The sequence below is a fragment of the Anomaloglossus baeobatrachus genome, chromosome 1, assembly GCF_048569485.1.
Source record: "Anomaloglossus baeobatrachus isolate aAnoBae1 chromosome 1, aAnoBae1.hap1, whole genome shotgun sequence".
Lineage (NCBI taxonomy): Eukaryota > Metazoa > Chordata > Amphibia > Anura > Aromobatidae > Anomaloglossus > Anomaloglossus baeobatrachus.
Window position 1 is genome coordinate 141,853,678 of NC_134353.1, and position 24,328 is coordinate 141,878,005.

General features: G+C 50.9%; 1 protein-coding gene across 1 annotated transcript in view; it reads left to right on the plus strand.

Annotated features, from left to right (window-relative positions):
* The window catches only part of PDGFRL (platelet derived growth factor receptor like), a 324,941-nt gene that overhangs the window by 229,840 nt on the left and 70,773 nt on the right, over positions 1-24,328 (plus strand). Inside the window, exon 3 of the mRNA XM_075334434.1 lies at positions 17,741-17,892. Coding sequence (XP_075190549.1) covers positions 17,741-17,892 — 152 coding nt within the window. The remainder of the gene's footprint in view (positions 1-17,740; positions 17,893-24,328) is intronic.

The following is a 24,328-nucleotide window of genomic DNA, read 5'->3' on the forward strand; positions in this document are numbered from 1 at the left end:
AGAATGACACCGATAAACAGGGCCGGATTATAGGCGGGGCAGACGGGGCTTCAGCCCAGGGGCCCCCACCACAAGAGCCTCTGAGGGGGCCCCCACCACCATCTGTGTGTCCGCCATTTTATTAATGTCACAGTTGTTCAAGACCGCACTGTACCTTTAAGGTATTTCAATCCCGGCCATCACTGTACTGCAGACACGCCTACTGCACGCTGTGTGGGCTGCGTCTGCCAGGATGACGTCACCGCGCTGCTGTTTCTTCCTGCCGTAGAGGAGCTTGTGGGAGGACCGGAGGTCTCAGTTTATCCCGGTAAGTATGAGGTCATTAATCATGGTGCCGGCCGGGCAGGAGACTGCAGTGAGGAGGGAGCAGACGCCGCTGATAACTCCAGACCGGTTCCATAGTGTCAGCGGCCACTCTGCTATCAGTGTGAGTTATTGCAGGAGTGTGCTCTGCTGCAGATCAGGTCGGGCTGTCAGTGCCGGGTCATCGGCCTCATCCCTCCCCTGCAATAACTCACACTGATCTTCAGCAGAGACATCACTACACATTTCCTGCACTGATCACATCTGAGCCTGCAGCACACATTACACTATATGGCCCATATTACATATAGAATATGTGACGTCCTGTCCTGTAGGCCCAGGTGTGATCAGTGCAGGGGATTGTATATCTGTGCACATGGTATACCACATCCAGTGTACAGAGCAGTGGGATATACTGTGTACACACATCAGATGGTATATAATAATGTGTATATTGTATAACATCTGGTGCCTGTATCACAGTATATTGTGTACCAGTCATGTATTCTCCTGTACACTGTACAGGGGCGTACCTTTGGGGGGCATGCGGCATATGTTCCCCTGCACAGCAATCAGGGGGGCACCATTAAAAAGTGTGAGGCAGCAGTATGGTGGGAGAAAATTGTAAGTGGAGAGTATCGGTGGAAAAAAGTGTGAGGGGCATAGAATAGAGACTGGGTAGTGGGGAACATAAGCAGTATAGAGAAGGGGCAGCATGGTGGCCAGTGTGAGGATACAGTATGCTGAGGAGGGGGAATGTGAGACTGAGGTGCAGTATAGTGACTGTATAGTGAAGGAGGTAGGCAGTATAGAGAAGGGGCGGCATGGTGGCCAGTGTGAGGGCACAGTATGGAGGGCACAGTATGCTGAGGAGGGGGAATGTGAGACTGAGGTGCAGTATAGTGACTGTATAGTGAAGGAGGTAGGCAGTATAGAGAAGGGGCGGCATGGTGGCCAGTGTGAGGGCACAGTATGGAGGGCACAGTATGCTGAGGAGGGGGAATGTGAGACTGAGGTGCAGTATAGTGACTGTATAGTGAAGGAGGTAGGCAGTATAGAGAAGGGGCGGCATGGTGGCCAGTGTGAGGGCACAGTATGGAGGGCACAGTATGCTGAGGAGGGGGAATGTGAGACTGAGGTGCAGTATAGTGACTGTATAGTGAAGGAGGTAGGCAGTATAGAGAAGGGGCAGCATGGTGGCCAGTGTGAGGGCACAGTATGGAGGGCACAGTATGCTGAGGAGGGGGAATGTGAGACTGAGGTGCGGTATAGTGACTGTATAGTGAAGGAGGTAGGCAGTATAGAGAAGGGGCTGCATGGTGGCCAGTGTGAGGGCACAGTATGGAGGGCACAGTATGCTGAGGAGGGGGAATGTGAGACTGAGGTGCGGTATAGTGACTGTATAGTGAAGGAGGTAGGCAGTATAGAGAAGGGTCAGCATGGTGGCCAGTGTGAGGGCACAGTATGGAGACACAGTATGCTGAGGAGAGGGAATGTGAGACTGAGGTGCGGTATAGTGACTGTATAGTGAAGGAGGTAGGCAGTATAGAGAAGGGGCTGCATGGTGGCCAGTGTGAGGGCACAGTATGGAGGGCACAGTATGCTGAGGAGGGGGAATGTGAGATTGAGTTGCACTTTCAGTGATTTTGGTACTGAGGGTGAGGGGAGTATAGAGAGGGGATAGCATGGGGGACATTGTGAGGGCACAGCTCAGGAGGGGGAGTGTGAGGAGGAGGCACAGTATAGACATTTGGAAGTATAGTGGGTACACAATGTAGAGGACGGTGTGAAGAGGGGGCCCAGTACTGAAATAAGAGGCCATGTACCATAAGAATGACATTGTGTGGGTCATTTTGTGCAGGGAGCACAGTGAGGGGCAATTATTTATTCAGGCGCACAGCGTAGGTCATATATTTATATTTCGGAGCATTATAATCATTCTGCTATTTATTTTAAGGGCATAATGTCGAGATGTGCTGCAGAAGGCCCGGGAGGTCTGCAGAGAGGAGCTGTAGAAGACCAGGGAGGTCTGCAGAGAGGAGCTGTAGAAGACCCGGGAGGTCTGCAGAGAGGAGCTGTGGATGTGAATAGTCATCATGACGTCTGGACAAGATGGAGAAGAAAGAATAAGATGACTCCGATCAGGGAAGATGTCACCTACAAGGTACCTGGATGTGACTGTATGTGTGTGATACTCAATGCTTCTCATCAGGACTGTGGTTCCTGTATGGTCCAAAGTCTGATAAATACTGATAACTCCCAGCATTTTCTTACAATTGTTGAGGACATACTGGGAGTTGTTAATTCATGTGATACAAATGTATATGGGGATGTAACATTACAATATATTGTTGTAGTAAATTTGGTACTGTAGTCATGTATTGGTGGTTCTGGTGATATATTCGTTTACTGATGAGGGTGCTAGTGATGTATTTTGGTATTGCTTTTGGTTCTGGTGCTGTACACCGTGTGCAGAATTATTAGGCATTTTGTATTTTAGAGGATTTTTTTTATTATTGATCAACAACTATGTTCTTAATTAGCCCAAAAGACTCATAAATATCAAATCTTAATATTTTTGGAAGTTGGAGTGGTTTTTTTTTAGATTTGGCTATCTTAGGAGGATATCTGTCTGTGCAGGTAACTATTACTGTGCAGAATTATTAGGCAACTTAATAAAAAGCAAATATATTCCCATCTCACTTGTTTATTTTCACCAGGTAAACCAATATAGCTGCACAAAATTTAAAAATAAACATTTCTGACATGCAAAAACAAAACCCCAAAAAATGAGTGCCCAATATCGCCCCCTTTCTTTCTGATGACACTCAGCAGCCGACCATCCATAGATTCTGTCAGTGCTTGATCTGTTTACGATCAACATTGCGTGCAGCAGCCACCACAGCCTCAGGACACTGCTCCGAGAGGTGGACTGTTTTCCCTCCCTGTAGATCTCACATTTTATGAGGGACCACAGGTTCTCTATGGGGTTCAGATCAGGTGAACAAGGGGGCCATGTCATTATTTTTTCATCTTTTAGACCTTTACTGGCCAGCCACGCTGTGGAGTAGTTGGATTAATGTGATGGAGCATTGTCCTGCATGAAAATCATGTTTTTCTTGAACGATACCGACTTCTTCCTGTACCACTGCTTGAAGAAGTTGTCTTCCAGAAACTGGCAGTAGGTCTGGGAGTTGAGCTTCACTCCATCCTCAACCCGAAAAGGTCACACAAGTTGATCTTTGCTGATCCCAGCCCATACCAGTACCCCACCTCCACCTTGCTGGCGTCTGAGTCGGAGTGGAGCTCTCGGCCCTTTACTGATCCAGCCTCTGGCCCATCCATCTGGCCCATCAAGAGTCACTCTCATCTCATCAGTCCATAAAACCTGTGAAAAATCAGTCTTCAGATATTTCTTGGCCCAGTCTTGAGGTTTTATCTCATGTTTCTTGGTCAGAGGTGGTGGTTTTCAGCCTTCCTTACCTTGGCCATGTCCCTATGTATGGCACACCTTGTGCTTTTTGATACTCTAGTAATGTTGCAGCTCTGAAATATGGCCAAACTGGTGGCAAATGGCATCTTGGCAGCTTCACGCTTGATTTTTCTCAGTTTATGGGCAGTTATTTTGCGCCTTTTTTGCCCAACACACTTCTTGCGACCCTGTTGGCTATTTGCCATGAAACGCTTGATTGTTCGGTGATCACGCTTCAAAAGTTTGGCAATTTCAAGACTGCTGCATCCCTCTGCAAGACATCGCACAATTTTGGACTTTTCAGAGCCCGTCACATCTCTCTTTTGACCCATTCTGCCAAAGGAAAAAAGTTGCCTAATAATTAAGCACCCCTTAATGTACATTTTACTGATTCTGATCCTGTACACATGTAGCAAGCCATGATTTGTAAAATTACATGACCGCAAGGGTTTCTACATTATGTTAGTAGCATTAAAGGGGTTGTCCAGGTTTGTGATGAAAGTTTCTATGTGACTGCAGACTTCTGAATCCTCAGTGTGCACACTGCACACTGTCAGGACTCTCCGATGCCAGCAGTGAGAGCTTGAGGGCATGTAACTATTGAGTGAGGCTGCAGACGTCTTATTTGAATGTGGCCGGAAGTAAGCAAATCGCATACTTGCAGTCCCATGACTACTTGCTCATGGCACGGGAAAATCATGACAGTGTGCAGTCCGCAAGCTGTGAGAATTCAGAAGTCTGCAGTCATATAACTACAAATTTTCCTTGTCAAGCTGGACAACCCCTTTAATAATAAAAGTAAGCCCCGTAGCATGCCCAATCCAACAACCTGTAATATACTCAATGTAAGGATTCAGCTCTGCTTGCTAATTTTAGAAGTGGTCACATGACCACTTGCAGGTCATTTTAATACTTTGAGTCACAATTAGCTTCTCTTCCTGCTTCTCTCTATGGGCTGTAGTATTTCACTGAACATCGAGAGAATTAGGAAGAGCAGCTCATCGGCACGTGTGAAAATGGCGTATGAGCGGTCACATGACAACTACTCAAACCGCATAAGCAGTGTATAGAAGGGGGCGCCAAACTGAACTCCTACTCCATGGACAGGAAAACCTAGATCCACCTCTGATACAGTGTATGGCATACCGTGTACAGACATCAGCTGCTATGTACTACTCCGGAGACAATACAATAGAGAGCACATTGTGATTTTCAGCAACCATTGCTGCCAGTGAGAACTTTCCCTTTCTTTATTTTTACTATTACTTGGCTGTCTTAACATTGGGATCAATAAAAAAAATGTGAGTAACTTTATTTTCTGTGTATGAGTGTGAATGTGGCAGAACAGGATAAGATCCATGCTCAGTGGATTTATATCTAAATGCTACAGTTCGTGCTCTACTGTTACGGCTAAAAATGTTAACGTTATGGGGCCCCCACCAGATTTTCTGCCCAGGGGCCCCCACCAACCTTAATCTGGCCCTGCCGATAAACTATTAGTAGACTTAACTGTTGCTATCTGTCGCTAGAACACATAACCACTGCCTCTTACACTACTAAACTTTGTGCTACTCATCCATCTGCTGACCTGTTCTCTATGAGGTATGTAGTTAAATTCAATTGTATCTGAAGCAACAATATAACATCAGGCATATACAATACACATGGGTCTACAAATATCTGTATAAATGCACATTAATGCAAGAATACAGTGACCTGTCAGCCTACAGTGTACATATTGAATACATGAGCCCCTGTCATCCTACTCCAACTTTTAGCAGAGATTGTCACACCAAACCCTAGCAGGAGTCAGACAACTACACACTTCTGCATACCTCCCAACTTTTAAAGATGGAAACGCGCCGCGGCAAATTTTTAGGCCACGCCTCCTAGCCACACCCATTTCACAGTCACGCCCATATCCACTCCCCATCCACACCCATTCAGCATGGACACGCAGGCAGCCGGCGGGCCTCCAGCATGGACAGGCAGGCAGCCGGCGGGCCTCCAGCATAGACACGCAGGCAGCCGGCGGGCCTCCAGCATGGACACGCAGGCAGCCGGCGGGCCTCCAGCATGGACACGCAGGCAGCCGGCGGGCCTCCAGCATGGACACGCAGGCAGCCGGCGGGCCTCCAGCATGGACACGCAGGCAGCCGGCGGGCCTCCAGCATGGACACGCAGGCAGCCGGCGGGCCTCCAGCATGGACACGCAGGCAGCCGGCAGGCAGCCGGCAGGCCCCAAGCACGGAGACGCAGGCAGCCGGCGGGCCTCCAGCACGGAGACGCAGCCCGCACAGTGAGGCGGCCGGTCGCCTTCACAGACAGGCGGCCGGTCGCCTTCACAGACAGGCGGCCGGCCGCCCGCCTTCACAGACAGGCGGCGGGCCGCCCGCACAGACAGGCGGCGGGCCGCCGCACAGAGAGGCGGCCAGCCGCCCGCACAGAGAGGCGGCGGGCCGCCCGCACAGAGTGGGGGCAGTCCACCGCAAAGACAGGCGGCCATCCGCCCGCACAGAGAGGCGGCCGGCCGCCCGCACAGAGTGGCGGCCGTCCACCGCAGAGACCGGTCGCCTTCACAGACTGGCGGCCAGCCGCCCGCCTTCACAGACAGGCGGCGGGCCGCCCGCACAGACAGGCGGCGGGCCGCCGCACAGAGAGGCGGCCAGCCGCCCGCACAGAGAGGCGGTGGGCCGCCCGCACAGAGAGGCGGCCGTCCACCGCAGAGACAGGCGGCCGTCCGCCCGCACAGAGAGGCGGCCGGCCGCCCGCACAATGAGGCGGCGGGCCGCCCGCACAGACAGGCGGCGGGGGGGCGCCCGCACAGACAGGCGGCCAGCCGCCCGCCTTCACAGACAGGCGGCCGTCCGCCCGCAGAGAGAGGCGGCCGGCCGACCGCACAGAGAGGCGGCCGGCCGACCGCACAGAGAGGCGGCCGGCCGCCCGCACAGAGAGGTGCCCGGCCGCCCGCACAATGAGGCGGCGGGCCGCCCGCACAGACAGGCGGCGAGGGGTGCCCGCACAGACAGGCGGCGGGGGGTGCCCGCACAGACAGGCGGCCGGCCGCCCGCCTTCACAGACAGGCGGCCGTCCGCCCGCCTTCACAGACAGGCGGCCGTCCCGCCCGCAGAGAGAGGCGGCCGGCCGACCGCACATAGAGGCGGCCGGCCGACCGCACAGAGAGGCGGGGAGAGAGTGGGTGGGCGGAGCCCGGGAGACGGCCGTCCCGCCCGTGGCAACGGGACAAACAATGCAAAGCGTGATAGTCCCGCTGTATCCGGGACGGTTGGGAGGTATGCTTCTGCTAGGCCACAGACCAAACCTGTATAGGCTTCCTTCAGTCCATTCCAACTTCTAGTGGCGATCGTCACCCCAGGCCAATAGTAGGAGTTCCAACAACTACACAGTGCCGCTAGGCCGCAAGCGTTGGCCCAGTCTCACAGACAGTTCTGTTCATTACAGACCTACTCTCGTCACCTACAGTCTCAGCAGAGATGAACACATGTTCCCCACTGCTCACTTGATCAATCCCTGTGTTTATGCCATCGATTTCTCTGCTCACACAATCGATCCACTGCAGATTTCTATTGTCACTCCAGTAAATCGGACGTCCTATCTTCTAGGAAGACTCTTCATGAATTGATTAGACCACAAACAATGCTGATCCTACGTCCTTAAATATATCCTCATAGGGATGGCTGTAAGCCAGTGGAGGTTTCCTCTCTACAGGCAATGACTTGGCACAAGTCCAGGCGACAACTGACCGTCTCTCCTTATCCCTGTGGCTTTTCGGTATTTTTCCCCTGCATCATAGCAGATCATATGTATCTTGTGCACCCAGTCTCTCTTTCCCCATGCAGTCTGTGTTTATGTTACAGCATTTTTTAAGTGTCTACACCGGCTGTCTTTGTCCACTACATGGCAGCATCTGCCCACAAATGATCCATAGCACATTTCTATTGCTTAACTCATTGTAGTTCCCTTACAGCTGTATAAAACTATTCCCCCTTTGTTGCCTCTAGATCTCATACAAGAGAATTGAGGGGGTCCTGTGACCTCTAACCCATTCTCTGCCACCTGGACTGCACAGATGAATCTGCCTTGCCTTCCTATCTGGGCAGAGGACTACAGGCACTGCAAGGAATAAGGGATATCAGAGCTTCTTCTTCCTCAGCCTCCCCCACCCACATGCTTTCCCACATGTGGTCCTCACTACTGGCAGCTCCTGCAACTTGCTTACCAGCAAAGAGCCCAAGAGATCCTATCGTTATTCAACCAATAACTATAAAATTTATTAACTTTTGTAATAACTGCCATGCTTCCACCATTTAGCTTAACCCCTGCAGTATCTTCTTCTTCATATTGTACGGTGCCTACAATACTGACCATAGGGTGCTCCAGAATAATGGACATGAATACCCTCTGCTTGTGTCACACTCTAAAGAAAGTGGTAAAGTCACACGACGTCTTCACAGTGGGATCATTATTTTGGCTGTCAAGTAGCAAGAGGAAAGAAAGTGCCAAAAAACAGGGATCACCAAAATTGAATTTTATTGTAACAAATAAGAACTGGACTGGTACAAAAAGAGATTAAAAACATTTGAAATCCAAAAGTGCAAAATGAGACCGCCCATAATCCTCATTGAATGAATAAGAACCAACAAAAAATAGCAATAAGAAACAGTGAGAAGCAATACCAAATAGTTATGTAACATGCACAGTACACTATAATGAAGTCTCAAATCCGTAATCCTAAATACACAGCTTGCTAATGAAGATCAAAAACGTGGTATGATAATATGATGAGACCACGTAACAAATCAAAATATACATATTAGAGCTAATAGATTTATAAGCAAAAACAAGACAACTGGTCCTGAATGTATATGGACACCAGAAATAGCAGCATTTAGACTGGGTAACAAGTGTACTGTGAATATTGCTCAATACCGAACCGACCAAAAAGGAATCTGGTAATCCTATGGATAAGAACCTCCAAAAGCATGTATACCCACAATGAATACAAATGGAGAAACTGGGGGAAAAAAGGTCCTCCACCTGTGACTGCAGGCAATTTGACCTCAGGTGACTTCATTGACCTCACCTGAGTTCATTGAGGTCTCCTGAGGTTAGGTTACCTGCAGTCACAGGCGGAGGACCGTGGGAACCAGCAGCTGTGGCCGCGGCTAACCTAAGTAATGTCACTGCTGTTCACTGCTCAGTCTCATGTACCATGATCGCACGCTGTGATTCAGATGTAACAAGCCTGGAATTGTTGTGGGACCTACTTCGTGTGGATTACGTCAGACCTGCAGGTGTGTTTTGGGGGTTAATAAAGTGGTGAAAAAGGGTGTTTTTTGGATTTCATTTCAAATAAAGGGTGTTTTTGGGTGTTTGCGTTTAATTTCATTTACAGTTAAGTGATGGGGGTCTCATAGACACCTGCCATCACTAAGCTAGTCGGTGCAGGATTGACTTGCAAGTCCTCCCATCACTAGTGAGAAAAGCATGGATAAAATGCAAAAAGAATGAACATGCTGCAGTTTGTCAGACGTTTGTGACAAATAAACTGCAGACACAAGAACTGCAATGTGCGCACAGCAAATCTGAATTCTCACAGACTTTGCTGGGAAGTCAGAAGTGAGAACTTTCTGCAACAAAAATGCACCAAAAAACACAGCAAAAAACGCAGCGTGCACATGTAGCCTATGGGTGCTATGGATGAAGTGTGAAAACAGTATAAATTCTAGTCTGGGCTCTGAATTAAGTTCGGGTTGTTGTTCTTTAAATTTGATATCAGCCAAGTTCTTCAAAAAACAACTCCTGTTTGATTGTTTCTTATATCACCCTCTGAAGAACTCTCCCGATTGACATCTTGGCCCACCATCATCAATCATTTTGTCATCACTTCAAAGAAGCTTCATTTTTATTTTAAATGTATTGGAGCAATTCAAAATTAGTTTAAAAAGTGTAATTTACCCTTAACGCCAATTGATTTCTTGTGTTGTATTGCTCATAGCATAGATAACGTGTATTTAATAAAACATAAGTACATCACAGCAGCCTTGAGTCCTGAATTAATGTATGTTTAAACTGTTAATGCCGATATTCCCAGGAGCCCTCCAACATGTTCACTTACAAATCTTATTTCTATTTTAGATTTTAGTCAGTTTTATTTAAAACTAACTGTAGTACCCGGGCGTTGCCAGGGATAGTAACTATCTCTTTTCGAGTTTCTGTCTGTCTCTGTGTGTCTGTCTCTGTCTATATCAGTTTCTCTGTCTGTCTCTGTATCAGTCTCTCTGTCTATCTCTGTCTCTCTTTCTCTGTGTCTGTCTGTCTCTCTCTATCTGTCTGTCTCATTCCCTGTCTATCTCCTTCCAGGGCTGTCTCCTTCCGGGGCTGTCTCTTTCCCCTTCTGTCTCTTTCCTAGTCTCTCTCTTTCCCCGTCTGTCTCTTTCCCCGTCTGTCTCTTTCCAGGTCAGTCTCTTTCCAGGTCTGTCTCTTTGCAGGTCTGTCTCTTTACAGGTCTGTCTCTTTCCAGGTCTCTTTGCCTGTCTGTCTCTTTCTCCTTCTGTCTCTTTCTCCAGCTCTCTCTTTGCCTGGCTGTCTCTTTGCCCGGCTGTCTCTTTCCAGGGCTGTCTCTTTCCAGGGCAGTCTCTTTCCAGGTCTCTTTGCCTGTCTGTCTCTTTCCCCTTCTGTCTCTTTCTCCAGCTGTCTCTTTCCCCGGCTGTCTCTTTGCCCAGCTGTCTCTTTGCCCGGCTGTCTCTTTGCTTGGCTGTCCCTTCCAGGGCTGTCTCTTTCACCATCTGTCTCTTTCCAGGGCTGTCTCTTTCACCGTCTGTCTCTTTGCCCGGCTGTCTCTTCCAGGTCTGTCTCTTTGCCCGGCTGTCTCTTTGCCCGGCTGTCTCTTTGCCCAGCTGTCTCTTTGCTCGGATGTCTCTTTCCAGGGCTGTCAATTTCACCGTCTGTCTCTTTCCAGGGCTGTCTCTTTTGCCCGGCTGTCTCTTCCAGGTCTGTCTCTTTGCCCGGCTGTCTCTTTGCCCGGCTGTCTCTTCCAGGTCTGTCTATTTCAAGGGCTGTCTCTTTAACCGTCTGTCTCTTTTCCCGGCTGTCTCCTTGCACATCTGTCTTTTTCCACGTCTGTCTCTTTCTCCTTCTGTTTCTTTGCCGGGCTGTTTCTTTGCCGGGCTGTCTCTTTGCCGGGCTGTCTCTTTGCCCGTCTGTCTCTTTCCCCGGCTGTCTCTTTCCAGGCCAATCTCTTTGCCCAACTGTCTCTTTGCCCGTCTGTCTCTGTCTCTATCTCTCTGTCTCTTTCCCTGTCTATCTGTATCTTTATCTTTCTGTCTTTTTCTGTCTCTGTGTCTCTCTATCCGTCTCCCCATCTTATTACCTCACACATTGACTTTTATACTAACAGTTTATTTTGTTCCTATAGCAACCACTGACAGTTGCTATTAATAGGCGGTATCTCCCAGCTCCATTCAGATTAATGGAGGCAGGATTTTAGAGACTAACTGTAAAGCGCGGGGTTAAATTTTCCTGTTCAAACATAGTCTATGACGTTCCCTGAGTCACATAGGGCATCTGTGCAAAATTTCGTGAGTGCAAATGCGACGGTGTGGATTCCTTTAGCGTACACACACATACATATACATACACACATACACTCAGCTTTATATATTAGATATCTTTTTAATTAGAGGACGGTGCGCTAGTGTACTCATCGGGCTCATTTCTTCATATTACAGGCAATGTTGATACTCTGATAGTGTGCATCATTACCAGCTCCTTCACTTTTTAAGAACTTCCCATTTGGATTTTGAAATTCATTACATTAAAGAGGTGGTTCACCCACCTTCATTACTGTCCACATCGATATTATGTTGAGAAAACAGGTTGTGTTGCCAATAGTGCCTGTGAGTGGCACTATTGTAGACCGCTCTCCCCCTTCGCGTGACCCCCGGGCTCCGTGACCTCTGATGTCCGGTGATGTCATGTCAACGGAGGCAGGCCGCAGGCCTCCTGAGTGACTGGGCTGTAAGCAGCATTTCACCGCTCATCACAGTCCGCGTCATAGCCCTTCATCTTCCTGCTCCCTCCTGCCTCACTGCAGAGCACGCAAGCAGGAGAGACGCTGGGCTGTGACAAGTGGTGAAATGTCGCTCACAGCCCAGTGACTCATGGAGACATTTGCCGGCCACGGTGATGTTAGGTCAACAGGAAGTTGATGTTTGACGTGACCTCACCGGACATCATAGGTCATGGAGCCCAGGGGTCACATGATGGGGATGAGCGGATCACAATAGTGGTGCTCACAGGAACTATTGGCAACACAAGGCACTGGAGAGAAACCTTGTTTCTCAGCACAATATCAATGTGGCCAGTAATGAAAGGGGGTGAACCACTTCTTTAACTATAAAAAATGTAAACCTTATTCGTGTGCCGCCCCTGCAGTAGTCGAACTGTTGGGTCCGGGATTCCTGTGGCTCGAGGGTCTCCGTACCCGGGGGCTCGCGACCACTCAAATGTGAAGGGGGTATTTACAGGGGATAAATGTTCGTGATGCCACTTGCGGGTTGCGGTAGGGGGAGTTCCGCCACTGCCAAAGGAAATACCAGGCAGATGGTGTGGGGGCAGCAAGGTGTCAGTCCTTCCGCAGGTAGTGAAGGCCCCGGATGGTGGGGGGAAAGCAGGATTGGTGGTCGGATGGCACGGCCTTGGGAAAGCAGGGTGCAAGGGTCAGGTTACTCACTGCGGTAGTCTTGGTGCTGGATCAGGTGGAATAAGCAGACACTCACACAGATGGTAAACCACAGTCTCTAGGCACCACAGTCTCTGCGGGGAAGCTTATCCAGGTCCCGTTCCTACCGGTGTCACTTGGTAAGTCCGGAGCCCTGCCTCCGTGCACAAATTAGCTGTTTTGGCTCGGTTTGAAGCTTTTGGGATCCCGCTACCCGTGTGTATGGCATCTGTGCTCTTGATGGCTGGCACTTGGGATTTTAGTGGGTTGTGTGCTTTGAAGAACCGTATCCCCCGCGTTGTGCTGATGCCTTCAATCTCTGAGCGCTTGGGGAAAGTTCATAAAGAGACTATCCTCCACAAGTTAATTATCAAGGCGCCTGAAGCTCTTCCCTGATCTAGAGTCCTGTACCCCACCATGCTCAGTACCAGTAAGGTAATTGGGTTTTCTGGTGCCAGCAGTTCTCCTAAACTGCATCCATCACAGCCCTGTCCAGTGTTCCAGATACCGGTCCCCGACTCCTGTGGTCACAGACCACCGTCTGCGACTCAACCTGTCGCCTCCCTGTGAGCTACAACCCCCTAGCTCCTCTCTCTTTGAGGGCTAACTCTCAACTCTCTTCTCTCTCCTCCCACCAGTCTGCCTGACCCCTAGGTGGGTGGCCGTGCACCATCTTGACCAACCCACTGGTGTGTCTATACAGGTCATGGTGTGAGGTGTGCTTGGGATTTGTAGTGCGGATGTTAGTGACACCGTTGTTGGGAACCTGGAACCATGGGGGGTAGGCCCTGCACCCTGGTTGACAGGATGCAGTTCCCTGTAGCACCCTGATGTATTCAGGGGCGCTACATTTGCCTACTCTCATAGAAAGTCCAGGTAAGCTTCTGGAGAAAGGGGACATCTGAGCCAAGCGGCTATGTGTCCAAGGCATCACACCTTGATTTTTGTGCTTCATAGTGCACAGTCTTTTACACTCCCGCTTACTACTCTTGTCTGATCTGAGGTCAGTCTGGTCAGTGTTTGGTCAACAATAGGGATGAGCAAGCAGTAAATTGCTTGGGTGCTCAATGCTCGGGTCGAGCATATTGAAATGCTTGGGTGTTCGACCCGAGCACCGAGCCCAATGTTAATCTATGAGAAACTCAAGCATTTTTCCGACTGCACCCCCGGTGGTCTGCAGAAAGCTTAAAAATGTCACAAATGTATAAGAGCAGTGCTCAATTGACATGGGAACAGCATGGGGAAGACCCCTGTAAGCATTTCTGACTCCCAGATCACTGCTGTGAGCAATGTTGTCTGAGTATTAGGGGGGAGGAAGAATCCAGTGTTCCTCCTCCCGTGTGCATGCACTTTCGCTAGCAGAGTATTTGCAGCAGCCTCTTTCTGTCTGTAACTTCCCTGCTAAGTTAAATCAAAAGTGTACAGTAGGAAAAAAAAATAGTATGCTCACCTCTCTGCAGACTCCCGGGACACGTCCAATCGGCTCCAGGACCCTCTGGTAATCAGTTGATGCGGTCACCTGACAGCATTGTCTGTTCGTTTAAGTCCAGCGGTGAAAAGCCGTCAGTCTTTTTACCGCCCGGCTTTTAAACATGAATCAGCCGATCGTTCATAAAAGCCGGACGGCTTTTTACCACCCAGCTGGTTTAAACGATCACATGATGCTGTCAATTGACAGCATCAGCTGCTTACCGGCGGGTCCAGGAGCTGATCGGACGTGTTAAAACTTTTCATAAAACATTATATACATTACTCGACGGAGTCCATGGTGCCAAGACTGGTGCACCGCTCCCATTAAGTGTAAAATAGACCTCCAACAGCAACTGAGGGACCTGCTACCCCCAACATAGGCTCTGGGCATGCGGTTGAGCATTCCTGCCAACGCTTCATTGCTTGGACATGCGTGACAGGTTTTGGGACCTGTGGTCAACAGGTGCTAATTATTTACAAAGGCAGTTCTAGTTATTTACAAAGGCAGTCCTGGCCACACATAGCCTAGTGGCCCAGATGTCCATTTTGTTAAACCGGGAAAAAAAAACAAGCAGTTCTTTCAATAAATGCTATTCCTACAAGTCCTTAAAAATAGAATTATCACATTCAAACAGGTGAACTATATACATCTTCTCAAATACTTTTATATTTACATGCCTCTCTGTGACGCTCCAGGGCTCTCCAGACATCCAGGGTTGGGAACAACAACGGCAGCCGGTCTCAGTGTGCACTGCGTCGCCGGAGTTGCTTTTGGACAGCCAGGGGAGCACATTGCTTCTACCCCATGTCTCAGGTTCCTCCGGTCATTGCTCGCCATGGCTCGCATGCCACTGTCCCATCTTTTCCTGCTTCCTGGGGAGGTGGGGCTCCTGGCTCTTTTGCGTGTCGTCTCACTTTAGTCATTGTAGGGGGTGGGCACATCTTTTCGCGCCACGCTGAAATCCCACCCACGAAGGGCAGGCACCCCCAGTCCTTCAGGGTACACATTGCGCCTGTCCTTTGCAATGGACACCAGTGTACAGTCAGTCCGCTAGGTGCATAGTACTCGCGGCCGCAGGCACAAGAGTCTGTCCTCCATAAACATTTTGCACAGTCCTGTAAGGCGCACAGTACCCGTTGTTGTGGGCACGTTATCCTGTTCATGACACCAAAATGTAGCACCCACGGGGCAGGGGTTAAATACTTGTCGCCGGGCCGGTGTTGTCGGGTCTGGGATGTCCTGCGCGGCTTCGTGGCTCTGAGGTGTACATCAAACAAGGGAATAGAGATGGGATGAGAATAGGTGATGGGAGTTGTCTCGTGACGCCACCTGCGGTATGCGGCTAGGGATTAGCCGCCGCTGTGGTCACAGCCCTCTGGGGCGGATGGTGTCGCAGCTAGGATAGTTCAGCTTCCCGCAGTTGAAGCTAGGCTCCAGGGAGGATGATGAGGGGAGTAGTATTGGCGGTGGCCGTCGGCGCCGAAGCGCGGGGCGCCCGCACCGGTAATAGGAGTCAGAGTCGGCTGCTGCGGTTGCAGGTGTCTTTACTCACTGTTCCAGTGCAGTCCCAGAGTACCGGTCACCCGCTGTGATGGGCCCCGTCGACCTCGGATAAGTTGGAAGAAGCCACCAGTGTTTGGAAAGTATCCTATCCAAGGGGTGTCCCTTCAGGAGAGGGGGAACCCGGGCTGAGCTTCCCTCTCCAAGCCGCAAGCCCTGTGAAAGAAAATGGAGAAGAAGTGGTGTTGTGTCGCCAGAACTAAAGTTCCGACTTCACTGCCATGTGTGTGTGAGTTGCTCCTACCTCTACCCCAAGTGGAATCCACCCCTAAGGTGATTGTCCTAGTGACCGGAAAGTCCCAGCTTTGTGATGGCCAACCCCCTGCCTACCCTAGTCCAGTTCCCCAGTGAGAAGGCTCCTAAGCTGTATGTAAAGTGTATATGGAACACTGGTGATTAACCCCCTCCTTACCCGAGGTGAATACTGCACCTTAAAGGAGGTGCAGTACTCTGTGGCGACTGGAGCCGCAGGACCGCCACAGTAATGCTGCTGTTGGTAAAGCCTCTTTCACACATCCATTCCTGCGGTACGTGTGACATCCTTTTTCACACGTACCAGAGACACAGACACACGCAGACCCATTAAAATCAATGAGTCTCAGCACACGTTCGTGTTTTCACAACATCTGTGTGTCCGTGTGGAGCACATGTGTGTCCATGTGCTCCACACAGAGACATGTCCGTTTTTTTCCGGCAGCATGGGTGTCACACGGACCGCACATTGATGTGATCACTGTGACATCAGTGTGACACATACCATAAAAATAAAGAATTTTGATACTTATTTTATTTTAATAAAAATAAAGAATTTTGATACTTACCTGTCTCCGGCCATGCTGTGTCTGCCTCTGCTGTTGCTTCCAGGGCCCGCTCATTATGCTCCTTGAATATTCACTGCATTCACCGCGGACCCGGAAGTAACAGCAGCGGTAGAGACAGCAGCACTGGAGACAGCTCATGCTATCTGTGGCTATTTGGATGTCATGTGGATAGCACAGGGACAGCATACGTAGAATACACACACGCACAAACAATTCGCACCTTCACAATGGACTATGAAACGTGTGTTTTTTACGCGGATGTGTGAAAGAACCCTAAGAACTGGCACAGAAGTTACACTCAGGGTGCTTTTCCACTTGCGTACCGTTTCCGATGCGGGAGCATCGGAAGCAATATGCTAATGACCCTCTGCTGCGGTGTCAGCCGAGGGTCATGCGACTGTGATGCAATCTTGCGATCACATCACAGGAACGGAGAAGATGGAGAGAACAGTTTCTCCCCATCTCCTCTGTTGTCTGTCTCTGCGTGCACCGCACTGCAGTAGCATAACATGCGAGTGCAGTGCGATTTTACACACACGTGAGCCGAGACTCGGTGCAAATTGCAGCATGCTGCGATTGTACCGAGAGCCTGATTCGTGTGGAGAAAAAACGGAACAGATGAAACTGTCTCATTAACACTGGTAAAAAATCGGATTGCACTCGCACTAGGAAATCGCAGATGGAAAAGTGCCGTCATACTCATAAAATGCTGACTGTATTGAAACCACAAAACACAGCCCAGTAAGTGACACATCACTGTAATCAGGGTCTATACCCCAACATCATGCTGCAGTCAGATTACATAGTGTAAACCTGCTTACAGATTTCCTTTTATTGCAATGTACGTAACGCAATGATAGTTTCAGTGTGTATGAGAATTTAAGACAATAAAAGTCAAGTGGTTTGAGGAAAAGAAAACATTAAAATTATGTTATGGCACTGATCATTTTTTCACAAGAAAAAAAATGAAAAATCAGTTTGTATGAGCAGGAGATTTAGCAGCGCTAAATTTGTCACTGGATCTCCTTTTGTGGATATATAAATCAGTCCTGTTACGTCTAATAGGATGTTGTCTCCAGTGTTGGTCTTAAAGGATTGAAATATGAGTATTATTTGATTTCTGTGTTTTTTGTATTTGCTGAGATCTGGATAATTAGGGCACATGAATTGTGGATTATTGGCAGTTAATTACTTCATCTACAATCATTTATTAGTATTGTAGTATGTGCAGTGCACACAATTCTTTTATCATTTAAATTTAGTTTACCAAAAAGAAATCTCAGTGATGATGATTATGTAGCGGACACATGAGGCAGCAGATGGAGGAATTTGATTTTAAGACTGAACAATGTCCTTTGTTTCCTCTCCAGCATAAAGCAGCTTGATAGATACGGGCAGCTGATCCTGATGAACTCCTCTGCCGCGGACACTGGGGAGTTTACATGCTGGGCCCAGCACTGTGACAGCCGCGGATGCAAAAAGGACGAATCCAAGACAGGCTCCACGTATATTTTTTTCACAGGTAACAAAAACCTCAGGTCAGTTTTATTACAAGGGAAGCAATGATAGTTGTCATACAGAAGAGCGATTATTGATAGTCAAAAAGGAAAATTTTCTGTATGTGGAAATAATCATTGGCATACAGCATGGAAGATTTCACAAACTTTCATTAAATCATCATGCTATGTAGTAACAGATTTCTGAGGTGCTAAATGTGTTTTACAATATATGAAAAAATCATCTGCTGGTCATTCCTATAGAGGTACACTACTTAAGGCCCATTTACACACAGCGACATCGCTAGCTATGTCGCTGCCGATCGCACCCGCCCTCGTCGTTTGTGTGTCACGGGCAAATCGCTGCCCGTGGCGCACAATATCGTTAGTCCCCGTCACACATACTTACCTGCCTAGCGACGTCGCTGTGGCCGGCGAACTGCCTTTTTTCTCAGGGGGCGGTTCGTGCGACGTCACAGCGACGTCACACGGCAGGCAGCCAATAGAAGCGGAGGGGCGGAGAGCAGCCGAAGGAAAGACACACTCACCTCATTGCTGGAAGACGCAGGTACGGTGTTGTTCGTTGTTCCTGGGGTGTCACACGTAGCGATGTGTGCTGCCTCAGGAACGACGAACAACCTGCGTCCACAACGAGCAACGATATTATGAAAATGAACGACGTGTCAACGATCAACGATTAGGTGAGTATTTTTGATCGTGAACACTCGCTCGTAGGTGTCACACGCAACGACGTTGCTAACGAGGCCGGATGTGCGTCATGAATTCCGTGACCCCAACGACATCTCGTTAGCGATGTCTTTCCGTGTAAATGGGCCTTTAGTCTAAGGCCCCCTTCACACGTCAATGATTCCTCCCCGTATGATGTCCGCTTTCATACGTACTGCAAACACAGAAATATGCAGAAATGGATCTACTCACACATCAGTGTTTTCATAAGGACCATGTGTCAGTGAGGAGCACACGCATGTCCGTTTTCCGCACGGAGACAAGTCTATTTTTCTCCAGCAGCACTTATGTAAAACGCACCACAAACTGATGTGATCCGTGTGACATCAGTGTGACACGTACCGGAGAAAACACATCTATGAAAGAAAATTATTTTCTATACTCACCTGTCTCCAACGCTGCTCTCACTTGCATCCAGGCACGCTCATTATGCTCATGAATATTCACTGCACCACGGACCCGAAGCAGCAGCGCCAAAGACATCAGCACCGAAGACAGCAGCACCTGGGAGAGGTGAGTAAAAAGTTCCTGCTCTCCGTGTGCTATCACGGATAGCACACGGTACACACTAGTGTGCCAAAATCACGGCACATGGATTGGCCATACCCACCTTCAACACGGCCATGCAAAACACAAATGTTTTTCACGGACGTGTGAAGGGGGCCTAAAAGGCAGGGAGAAAGAAGTTAGCGGTGTTTGCGTGCAGGTGTCGTGTGGCACCCCTGCGGCTTCAGGCACCACAGGGTACTGCACCTCACCCAAGGTGCCGTATTCATCTCGGATACGGAGGAGGTCGTCACCGGTAACCACAAACAACACACTCATGCAACACATAACACATAACACAGGAGCTCTTCCACTGGGACAGGGCTAGGGTAGGTACAAGGGTGGCCATCATGAGGTATGGGATCTCTTGTCTACTAGTTCAGCAACCCGGGAGGCGGGGCACCAACAGGGGAAGTTAGGAGCCATCTCACACAGAGCAGGTAGTTAGCACCAGACAGCGTCCGAGTCAGGTCGGACTCAGGAACAGACAAGCGAGTAAAGACACGGATAGTTCGGTGCCCGCTGTCTTGAGCTGGAGGCTTGACCTGGGTTCTTAGGAAGAAGGGGGATCCCAGGGTTCGCGGGGAGTGCAGAAGGCACCCGTGACCCATTCCACGGCCCAGGAGCTGGGGTGGAGGGAAACCGTCGAAAAGAGACTCACAGAAGGAAACACCGGCCTCGACCTCCGAAGTATCCGGGATCGGCTGGAGCCCATCACCGCATAGCCCAGCACTCCAATGACGGTGTGTTTTCAGTGAGTAAAGAACTTGAACTGCACCCTCTGTGTCGTCCCATCACTGCTGGTGCTTGCAACATCACGGCCCTCCGCCATAGGCGACTACTACCACCATTATCCTCCCTGGGGCCTGAGCTCTGCCTGTGGAGAGCTGTACCATCTGAGCTGCGTTGTCATCCACCCCAGAGAAGAAGTCCCATAGCGGCGGCTACTACGAGCCGCACACCACAGGTGGCGCCACAAACAACTACTCCCATCATTCCCATCTTTATTGACACCCCCGGGGTCAAGGAGCCGGGCAAGGCCACCGCGGGAGAAGAACCGCGGCCCAGTAACGAGTAGCCCCAGACCCCATGGGTGCATCAGTTGCTTGACGTCCCAACCTCATGGGAGCCCCAGGAACGTGCGCGCCAACACTGCTGGAATGGGAAGTTACCATAAGCTATTTTAATAGGCCCAAACATGAGGAATGAGAAGGGGTTGTCTGAGTAGTGGATAATCCCTTTAATATTTATATCATATTTCTGGCGATACTCTTGAGAGTGGAGCAGAAGACTACAGCCTATGAAAAAAATGATCCACTTGTTTAAGTTATATTTCCTATTAAGTGAGGTTCATTCATTTAGCTTAGGGGTACCTACATACTGTAAGTCCTATGTAGTGACCCATGGGCATCGAGTAAGTGAATTTTGGGCCTTTTACTAAGTACCAACTCTATTAGTATTATATCCTGTCTGTTTGTGTGGTTTGCAGAGGACTAGCTAGGCAATGCAGGCAAAACATCTGAGTAAGGCTGGAAACACATCTATGCGAGTAAAATCGGTCCGACTGGGCTGAAAAAAACTCGGCTGATTTTAGTTCACGTTAGGTGCGAGTGCAACGCAAGTGTGTCGCCCTGGGCAAGCCAGGGGACACAGGTCATCACACCACCACACCCTACATCCCAGTTAGGAACACCAAAGCTAACCAAAAATCCTTGTTGCCTTCCTCCAGAGGCTGATGATTCACACAAGGGGGTGGGCCAGGCGGTTGGCTCCGCCCACCGAGGAGTTCACAGCTCTGGAGGCGGGAGAAACCAGGAAGATAGCTCAGGGGGGGGCTTGAGTAAACAGCTAAGTGAAAGAAGTAAAGTGGTAAAGGAGGAAAGCAAGAGTGGTGACAGAAAGAAAGCCTGAAGTAGTCCAGCTGTGTGCAGGACAGGTCAGCAAGGTCAGCAACGGCGGTGACTGTCTGGAGGGGGACCGTTTGGAAGTTCCTGGAAGGACCGCGGATGGGTAGTGGCCCGGCGGTCTGGAGCAGTGTACCGAAAGACAGTCAGCACCAGGGCAGGGGCCTCTCGGACCCTGGCAAGGCTAGGAGTCGCCATAATTTGCCAAATCCGTCAGTGAAGGGGACGTAGACCCCCCAACAACCAAGTCCCGATTGAAGGCAACAGCCCAACCAGAGTAGGAGGGACACCGCCACCGCCAAGGCACCAGTCTCTCAGGGCCAGCGCCTGCGGGCAAAGAGTAGAGCTCCTCCGGTCCAGCTTGAAGCCGGGGAGCGGGTTACCGGTGGGAATCCATCGCTACCAACACAGAAACAAAGGTGCAAGGAAAAGGGACATCACCGTCACCTACTGGGAGAGCAAGTGCAGCCGTCCGTGGGAACCGTCTTTCCAGCCGTGTGGTTTACCGTAAAACTGTGTCAACGTCTCAGGCTGAGTGAGTACCACAGTGCCGCAAGGCACAGCGCTGCCCCCGCGTCCCTGCTCCCACTGGGCCCTGCACCTCCCTCACCATCACCGGGCCCCGGGATCACCAACCCCTACCCACGGAGGGGCAACACAACACCTGGCTGCTCCGCATCACCATCCCCGGGATCCCCATATTGAGCAGCGGTGGTGAAATCACCACAACCGTGGGTGGCATCACGGACAATAAACTATTCCCACACCCAACAACCCCCTTTCACTCACGGGCGAGGAGTGCCGCTCGAGAACCCCCGGGATCCGGCCCACAGCTCGAGCCACCACTGAGCAGCAACCGCCGGACCCGAGCAGAAGGGGTGAGCGTAGTGTGCTGACACCCTCCTCCACGCCCGCGACAACTTGGCGTCACGAACAGGATCTTACCGCTCTGCCATTTGGTAGAGCTGCGCCTTGTTACCGCCGGAGATATCCGGCAGGAAAATTTCAGAAGCCGCCATCTTTGGCGCGAAAAGTTCCCGCTCGAGCGTCTTCTCGAGTAGCAGAGGCGCGAAGGCCGAAACCCCGCCCCGAGAGAGGAGGGGCCGGAAAGAGCTAAGGGGGACGCGATGGCGGCTGGACGCATGTAGCCGCAGCTATAAAAGCAGGGACGCCAGGACTCTGCAGACATACCGTTCCTGGAAGAAGAAGCCATCATGTGGATGCCGTCCCGCGACACCGTAGCCCCCGCGCCTGGAACCGCGGCGTGGGTGGAAATCCGGACCGCGCAGCTCTACCAACGGCTGCAGGTCAGGATGCAGCTCCTCATGGAGGAGTGGGAGACCAACATGGCGGACGTTATAGCCACCGTGCGGAGACGCGAGGAGGAAGCGGAGAAAGGGAGGGTGAGTGACCCCCGTCCCGATGCCCTGGAAGGGCCGGTCATCGCGGCTGCGGGGCCCGGTCCAAGCCCTCTCCCCCCGTTGCCTCCCTCGCCACCCGTCTCGGAGGCCGTGACCCCGCCACTAGGCCTGCTACCACCGCAACTGGTAGCAATACCCAGCGTCCCCGCCCAGGCGGACCGACCTGTAGCCGGAGCCCGCAGTAAACCGGAGGTGTTACCGTGGGAGATTCCTAAGGTTGAACCGGAGGCATCCCCTGAAAAATCCCCCGAGCCGGAGCCGATGACCCGCTCCGAGCCGAAGGCCCAGCAGCGGAAAGCCCCTATGCCCATCCCCCACACCTCGGCTGAGGTAGCGCCGGGTTGTTGCTGCAAGGCAGCGCCCAAGGCCAAGACACCGCGGGACATGCCGCCCAGATTCCTGACAGTGGGCAACGTCCAGGATGTCCCGCGGGGCCCGACCCGTGCGCCGGCGCTGGCAGCAGCGCCGTATTGGGATAGGGAGCCGGTACCGCTGGGCCTGGAGATCGCTGAGAGGGAATGGAAGAAGGCCGAGCTGGTGGCCAGAGCGATAAGGGAGAAGGAGAATCTCCGCCAGGCCACGTTCCGTGTCCGGGGACCGCTGTACGAGGGGCAGGTGAGGCGGTTTGATGTCCGCCGGGGCTACGGGTTCATCTACGAGCCGGGCCTGGAGGCCGAAGTGTTTGTAGCCCGGCGGGATGTGAATGCCCACCTGCCTGAGGAGCATCCCGGCCGCAACCTCATGCCGGGAGACCTCGTTCAGTATACCCGACACTGCGGAGAGAGGGGGTGGTTTGCCCTGGATGTGAAGTTACGGGGCAGCCAGGAAAGCCGAGTGGGTCCGGCACCCCCTCCCTCGGATGAAGTTGAAGGCCTGGAGTAGGGCAGCGGAGCGCCGTTGTCCAGTCCCCGTTGGGACCACCTTTGTTTGTTTAAAAGTTTGAAAAAGTTCTGCTAATGATGAAAATGATGATTACCGAGTACCTAACCTGATTGTCAAAAGTGATTTGCAACCGGCTGGAGCCGGCACCGTTGTCCCCGTAAGACCGTTTAAAAAGTTGTTTTTGCATGGAGGACTATCCATGGACAAGTCCGTGAACTTGCAGGGCAACCACAAACGTTAAGTGGCTTGTAAATAAGTTGTTTGCCGTTACCGTTTTCCGCAATGCCGCCTCCGGAGAGGCAGGTTGGAGGGAGGGCCCTCAGCAGAGCAGGCTGGGGCCCAGCCACCAAAGGAACCGGTGGCTACCCTCTGGAGGGGAAGGACAGATCCCACTCGGGTAACTTGTGCTGGACTGTGGGTCAAAGGGTGCTGCCTGGGTTTTAGGGGCAGCATCAGGGCCAGGTTGCTTGGGTGGGAGAGAGCGGAAACCGTAACCGTAAACCGTTTGCAACGTTTAAGAAATGTGCCTCCCGTTATGGGAAGATTCATTAAAAATGTAAATATGTTATTTTACCATGTTATCTTTTACAGAAAAATAAAACCGGTGTTGGACGGCAGCCCGCGGACGGTCTGCATTTTGCTAAGGGGGAATGTGTCGCCCTGGGCAAGCCAGGGGACACAGGTCATCACACCACCACACCCTACATCCCAGTTAGGAACACCAAAGCTAACCAAAAATCCTTGTTGCCTTCCTCCAGAGGCTGATGATTCACACCAGGGGGTGGGCCAGGCGGTTGGCTCCGCCCACCGAGGAGTTCACAGCTCTGGAGGCGGGAGAAACAAGGCAGATAGCTCAGGGGGGGCTTGAGTAAACAGCTAAGTGAAAGAAGTAAAGTGGTAAAGGAGGAAAACAAGAGTGGTGACAGAAAGAAAGCCTGAAGTAGTCCAGCTGTGTGCAGGAC